Here is a 7,500-nt window from a genome sequence, read left to right as displayed (position 1 = left end):
TGATCTATGATTTTAAGTGTCGAATATTACAGTAACTGACGACGAATATAGTAATGTAACAATGTGAAATGTGACTCATAGCATGAACTTATTGTATTTGTAAGGGTGATGTTACAGTGACAACACGCTGACCAATCCCAACAGACTTGAAACATCGAAATGCATGTAAAATGTATTATCACTATGTACTACTAGACATTTAGATTTACGGTATTTAGATTCGCGAAACGATTACAAGGGACAATGTAATTTGTATTTTGATTTGATATATGATACTTCTTTATATATATATTTTGAGGAATATGTATGTTGTTGATATTCGAAGGAATAAGAGGTATCCTCTATTTGAGAACATAGCATGTACAAACATCTAAACGCTTTGTTTCCTTACCAGGCAAAAAGGCCAAAGAAAGGGCAAGGAAGAAAGGTACAGTACAGCTTCTTATAGAACATAAACTGCAGGCTTTTGTATGTGAGCTGCATCAACACCTCCTCTCTAGATGTTTATTTAGTTGTAATGCAAGACATGTCATGATTGCAACATTGTGCGCAAACATACAAAATAGCCATTCCATTTCCTACGCTTTCCTGTGTATATAAACCTAAAAGAAGCCAGGAAACACGTCCCGTATTTTGTATGTTGCGCCTGCACTGGTACTGCCACATGGCAGCCCTACATACACAACATGTTGGGAGGAAAGGTCACATAGCTCTAGTTTGCTGCATGAGTATGATTTTTATCTACAACGTATTTGCAACAACAAACCTGCAGACATTTGAAATTTTAGTGTACGGCCTCCCACTAGCATAGACCTACTGCAAGTGGAGGTAGACGGTGCGGTGGATGAGTTTTCAGCCCCGCACACTCCTCCCAGCATGTGCGTCAACTTGCATTCGCCTTTTGAAGACGTTTTAGTTCAATAAACATGGTCAAACTTTTGTCTTAAGGCATTGTAATAGAGAAGATTTTGGTTGTACTGAAGTGTAGGTTTTGTGTACTCAAATGTTTGTGCTCTTTGAAAAGTTATTTTTGGTCAGCTCATGATATATGATTGTGTTTTCCAAGTCCTCTTTTTATTACGTTGTCATGATTAGCCTTAACAAAAAAGAATAACAATAAATCACCCCACGAGAACTGTAGATGCAGGTGGTCAAGCCCAAAAGATTTATCTCTATGCACATGAATATACACAAAAAGGTGAATGTAAAGTTAGTCCCCTAAAAGTATGGAATGAGAAGTATTGCCAAAGTTGCAAGCTGTGGGGGTGATGACACTGCATCCGCTACTCTGGCCAGAAGTTAGCCTACTCTGGGAAGTGGCCATGTGTGCACTGAGCCTCTGTACTGTTACGACACTCCCTCGCCCACCTCGACGCAGCCAGACAGTACTGGCTCGTCACCCGCTAGCATAGTACACGCCTGCCCGAATCTGCGACGCTGCTGCATCAAACTGGAAGATTATGACTAGTTTTTGCAGTTGTTTCTTTTAACAATCTTATGAGCACCACAACGATTCCAGATAGTCTCTCACACACACTCTCTATTTTATCACTCACCCCTCCCCCTTTGTAGATGATGATGGTGATGATTATGATGATGATGATAAAAGATGATGCTAGTAGAATTGTCCAACCCATCTCTCTTTCCAATACCCCCCCTTTTCGCCCTCTCAGAATTTCTCTCTTTCACCCCACCCCCCTCGAGTCCCCACTTCCCCATCTAGCTTGGTAGTCTCTTTTACTTCTTTTTTTTCATTAATGTACTCCGATCCGAAACCACCGCCGCTCGACCCTTTGTTCCTTGAATCAAGTGTTTCTTCTTCTCGCCAGTCACTGCTATAGCGTCTATCTCTTAACCAGACCTTTGTCTATTTGTCTATTCTTTTCTTTTCCCCCCTTTAAAAAAATGTATTATTGAGAAACCGCTTTATCCTCCTCCCCATCTTGGAAAGAAGAGGTTTGTCTCGTGCATTTAGAAATAAATATAAAAAAGCGTTTCGAGAACGGGCTGAGAGACGCTTCAATCCTTTGTTTTTTTGTACAAGAGAGGTTTACTGCACAGATGGCTTCTTACTTCCAAACTCACGCATGTTCATGATATTTACTTTTTCTTCTTTATCGTTTTCTATATCTTCTCACTGCATCTCTCGGCACTTTCGATATTTTCTCTTTTTTCTCTCAATCTCCAAGCTTCAAGCATGGTTATGCAACTGCGATTTCATGTGTGTAATCTTGTATTAGTTGAGGGACGGGGGGAGGGGAGGAGGGGATGAGGGACAGGGGAAGCTGAAGCATGTAATAAGGATATACTGTAAATCTGAAATATGATAATTGAAGATGATTATAAAACGATTAAATGAAATTTTGATGATAATCTATGGCTCATCAGACCACAGTGTCTATCAAATTGATAACTAATATACCTTTTGTTCAAGTCAATTAATGAAAGATATTCAAAGATTCAGTTAATCCTAAAACTGCAGACTGTAGTTGATTCGTTTATGTACTTTCGGGGAAGAAAAATGTTATTGAGTCCTCGAGGGCTGGACTGTGTACGATGCTGTCACTGATGCTGTTGCCGGCGTCTGGGTGATGAGCGGATGCTGGCAGTCATACACGCGATGATACACTTACATACTCAGGCACATGCAGACAAACACAGAAATTACGAACACACGCAGGCGCCTCTAAATACACACACACACACACACACACACACACACACACACACACACACACACACACACACACACACACACACACACACACACACACACACTCACTCATACAGAGAGAGAGAGAGAGGCAAAGAGAGAGAGAGAGAGAGAGAGAGAGAGAGAGAGAGAGAGAGAGAGAGAGAGAGAGAGAGAGAGAGAGAGAGAGAGAGAGAGAGAGAGAGAGAGAGAGAGAGAGAGAGAGAGAGAGAGAGAGAGAGAGAGAGAGAGAGAGAGAGAGAGAGAGAGAGAGAGAGAGAGAGAGAGAGAGAGAGAGAGAGAGAGGAGAGAGAGAGAGAGAGAGAGAGAGAAGAGAGAAGAGAGAGAGAGAGAGAGAGAGAGAGAGAGAGAGAGAGAGAGAGAGAGGAGAGAGAGAGAGAGAGAGAGAGAGAGAGAGAGAGAGAGAGAGAGAGAGAGAGAGAGAGAGAGAGAGAGAGAGAGAGAGAGAGAGAGAGAGAGAGGCAGGCATACAGACAGACAGACAGACAAACAAACAGACAAAGAGAGACAGAGAGAGAGAGGGACTATACTACACCACACAACACACAGTCAATCAACAATACGTACGGGCGTAAGAATAAGTATACACAAAAAACACACAGAGAGAAGAGAGAGAACACACAACAGAACACTATACTAAACCACACAACAATCAATCAACAATACGTACGCGGATAAGAATGAGTATGCACAAAAAACACATGGTACAATACTCGAAGAGTTATACATCCCCCTCCCCACCTATTTCTTGATAAATGACCACTGTGGCTTATCCAAGAATATTTTTTGCTGACAAACTCTATAGCCTGTATACTTCTGTTAAGCACAAAAGCTTACCTTAAACAACCATTACTTTTGTACATAAAGATCATATTTGTAAAATTGTAGATCAGATTATAAATCCCCCTTTTATGCTCTCAAATGAAACCCCGTTTTAATCCTCCCAGTGCTATAATTATCTATCTTTTCCACGTAAACCTCCCCTCTTCACAAGAAATACAGAACACACTAGCGTGCAGAGATAGAGAGAAGTGGTACTAGAAACGGCCAAGGAAAAACCCGAGAGCCACCAGTCATAAGTCATCAGTCAAGTCCCACGAGTCATAAGCATCCAGAACATGGGGCGTCATGAACTCCCATGCCTTTTTTCTCCCCCTTTTTCTCAGCTTCTTGTGTAATTGTGGCTTGAAACGTCTCTCTAATTTTCGTATATAATCTCCATTTTTTTCTATCACTCGTGGTAGGCCTGCGGTTCTGATGTCATCGCCTCCAGTAACCCCGCCCCCACTTCCCAACCCTCTTTATTTTCTAATAAATATATTGATGACTTGGTTTTACTAATCATTATATTTTCAGACCTCTGCTTGTTATTCATGTATTGTCTTAATTACTTAAATTGATTGCTATTGCATTTGAAGTGGATGTATCTGTAATAGTATGTAAGATTAATCACGTTTATTCTTCATGTATGTTCATTATGAATTATATCTGTCCTTACAGTATTATTCTAAAAACAAAAGGAATGTCTGAATATATAACTGATTTTTAAAGCAATGGTCTCCATATATATTATCAATGTCTGTGCTTGTATTAAGATTGCCCAAACCAACAACTCTAAAACTCATGGTTTCTCATTCATATATAAATATTACCCACAAATTGTTTGACTGCTTGGCATTATAGTTCCCCTTAGAGTAGAACAAATTCCTCAGGCATGTTCCCATGTGCCTGTTGTTCTTTTTTGGCAATAGTTCCACCCTCATTTGATATATGAATATTTCACTAGTTTCACCTTAGATTAGGTAATGTATTATTTTATCATTATCATTTGCTTTGTCCCCCTTTGGTCTTTTATTTTGATAATTTGACGCAATTTTGTTTTCTTTTCTTTGCTGCAATGTAAAAAGAAAAAAAATACAATCAAGGATTATTAACAATAGTTTTCATTTGCTACGTTCATTGGTGGTATTATTTTGTTTGTGTTCTTAATAAACCAGTATAACTTTCTGAGACAAGCCTTTTGCGGACTGATAGTTACAGCCACCTTAAGTGACCTTAGGTAGCAGACTCGTCCCTCAAGGCAAAAGCTTTCAAAAAAGAACACCAGAACGGAATGATCTCAGTGGCTTCCATCTTCGTACACACAGTTAGTGCGACCTTCCTCCCCAAGCACACATGTCACAGGATGCGCTTTGAGTATCTCCCCAGACTGATCCATTCTCCGTCGTGAATGTTTACACCTCAGAAGCTGATTTGCTTTGTGTAGCCGAGTCACAGCTGCTTTCAAACTCTTTCTCTCTCCCTCTCTTCCTTTCCATCCTTCTTTCTCTATCTTTATCTGTCTGTCTCTCGCCTCTCTAAATCCCTGTAGTCGGTAGGCAGTCGTAGTAGTTGGCTCCTTCACCCTCCTTGCAGTCTGTAGGATGGTCCCTGATCAGAGTGGTGCACATGCGATGCACAGGCTGACCAGATGTGACTTGATGCTGCCCAGTGACACAGTCTTTCAGCTGGAATCAAAGTCTTAGGTTTAGCCAAGTCACGTGACGGTTATGGAGGAAACGGTTACTTGCGAATGCAATTAACAGATTTCATAATCCTTACAGACTTGGGGAAGCTCGTGTTATTGCACGTTATTTGGTTAATTTCACGGCACTGATTTTACCAAATGCAGAGTTCCTTCATCTGGTCAGGGATGTATTTCAAAACAGTCCTCCCTTCCCACTTTCTCTTTCCTTCCTCATCTCTTCTGCATTTTCTTTCTTTGGGTTAGACAGTAGTCATCTCCCTCCCTTAGATAAGTCTAATGGCACTCAAACTGTTTATAGTTAATAGCATTTAAAAATCCGCACTGAGAATGATCATAATAGAATTTTAAGAAGTCATGAACTTAGTCATATATGTCAAAAGTCTCCCAAGCCTTCTGCAGAGGAGCTGTGTATCTTGAAATATATCTTTCGATGAAGGGGATTCAACCTATAAGCAGGCGGTTTGTTCACGTTCAAGGGTGACCCTGTCAACTTTCACTTAGTTGAGTGTGTACATTGAGTGGGTGTACTTACTGGATGTGGGTGGTGGATGGGGCTCCGGCTTACTGTGTGGGTTGTCTCTCCCTCAGCTATGGACCCCGTGCCTCCCAACGGCCTGTGTGGCAAAGGGGGGGTCGGCCAAGCTTCCGCCTCCACTGACGGAGCTGGAGGCTTGGGCACCGCCCTTTCCTCCTCCCTCTCACCACCTTCCTCCTCCACGGGCTCCCCGCCGGCCGCCCACCCAAGTCTCTCCACTGCTAAACTCCTCAATGCTGTCACGTTCGAGACTATCGACTCTGGCACTGAAAAAGATGATGACGAGTACCCAGAGTCCTCTATGTCGACTTTCAGATCCTCTCTTCTTACCTCTGCTGCCTCAGAGACTGTAGACTCCGGGATTGGCAATGATGAATTAGGTGCTGAAACTAGCATTTCTAGATTTCTCAGTAGGTGTGACGATGTCAGAAATGACCAATGTGAAACGCTTGGCGAAAACGTGGAGTCTGGATCCTCCTATAGATTTATGTTTTCGTCATCACGGAAGACGATGGAACTCGAGTCTCCCACCAGTGACGGGAAGGTCTTTCCCTGGACCTCTGTAAATAGTGTCTCTTCAACATATGCAACATCTCAACCTAGTTCGAAAGTTACGCTTGTTACTACCAAATTTGCTTCGTTGTCAGTGTCGTCTCCAGATAAGGAAATATCACTTAAAGTATCGCCAGAAGTGTCTAGCCCAAGTGTTCCGCCTTCCTCAGGGATATTTAACATCAAACTCCTGAAGGAAACACTGTTGAGGGAGAGTGAAGGACTCGATCCACTACAACCATCGCCCAACTTAGAGGATTCGTTGTCTACCTGTAGTCACTTAACTCTCTCTGGCTCAAGTGGCTTCTTCTCCAAGTCGACCGCCACTGACGAGGTGCCGTCCCCAAAGACCTCGCCCTCAGCAGAGCCTGAATACCCTGCGGAGGTGAACGGCGACGTTCCAAGCACCACGTTCTTCCTAAGGTCTCCCATGAAGACCGCCCCTGTGATTGGTGAGTCGACCTCCCCTCCGGATGCCGCAGGGCAAGAGTCCACCGAAAAGCCTTCCTTTGGACTTACGCGATTCTCTTTCCTGACGAAGGATTACTTGCCTCACACGGAAACTTCTGCCGAGGAAGATGTGTCCTCGACTGTGCTCAGATCATCGCCATCCTTAGCCAGCCTCATCTCGTCGCCTTCGACAGGATTCACCTTTTCCTTCTCAAGAACCAGTGATGCCTCTGCCACCACACTGACGACCGCTACAACCACACCCCTTGTCTCCACATCCGCTACCTCTCCACCCAGAGAAAAGTCAAGATTTTTCTCGTTATTAAACCTAAGACGCACCCCTAGCCCTGAGTTACCTTCTTCGCCACCTGCCAGTAATGGTGAGAAAGTCTCACCTCCGGGAAGTAGTCAGAAGCTCAAACTTGGAGAAACTACAAAAGTTAGTGATGAAGCAATATGTGATGAAAAATCTGACAAACTCTCGGGAAAGCCTGACAAAGGGGCCACAGAGACCAATCGTTCAGGAGAGCTGAAGAAAGGTAACCTTAGGCCCCTTAAGGAAACTCCGCTTTGCTCGAGTGTTGACACTTTCTCCTCTCTGTCTTGCTTCTTAATACTCAACTTACCTCATCAACTTGACAGAACACTCGAGCAAAGACTGGTTAGAAATATACTATAGGAACACACCGTAAAACTTGTTAAGCGATATTGTACATTTAGCTC

At 42.9% G+C, this 7,500-nt stretch overlaps 1 protein-coding gene across 1 annotated transcript in view; it reads left to right on the top strand.

The window, feature by feature from the left end:
• Positions 1–7,500, top strand: part of LOC147470819 (uncharacterized) — a 46,939-nt gene that overhangs the window by 8,836 nt on the left and 30,603 nt on the right. Inside the window, exons 4-5 of the mRNA XM_086542723.1 lie at positions 395–427; positions 5,829–7,316. Coding sequence (XP_086398849.1) covers positions 395–427; positions 5,829–7,316 — 1,521 coding nt within the window. The remainder of the gene's footprint in view (positions 1–394; positions 428–5,828; positions 7,317–7,500) is intronic.

The sequence above is a fragment of the Penaeus japonicus genome, unplaced genomic scaffold (assembly GCF_977035675.1).
Source record: "Penaeus japonicus unplaced genomic scaffold, GWHDUDI00000001_assembly GWHDUDI00000012, whole genome shotgun sequence".
Lineage (NCBI taxonomy): Eukaryota > Metazoa > Arthropoda > Malacostraca > Decapoda > Penaeidae > Penaeus > Penaeus japonicus.
This window is presented reverse-complemented; position numbering and strand designations above follow the sequence as displayed.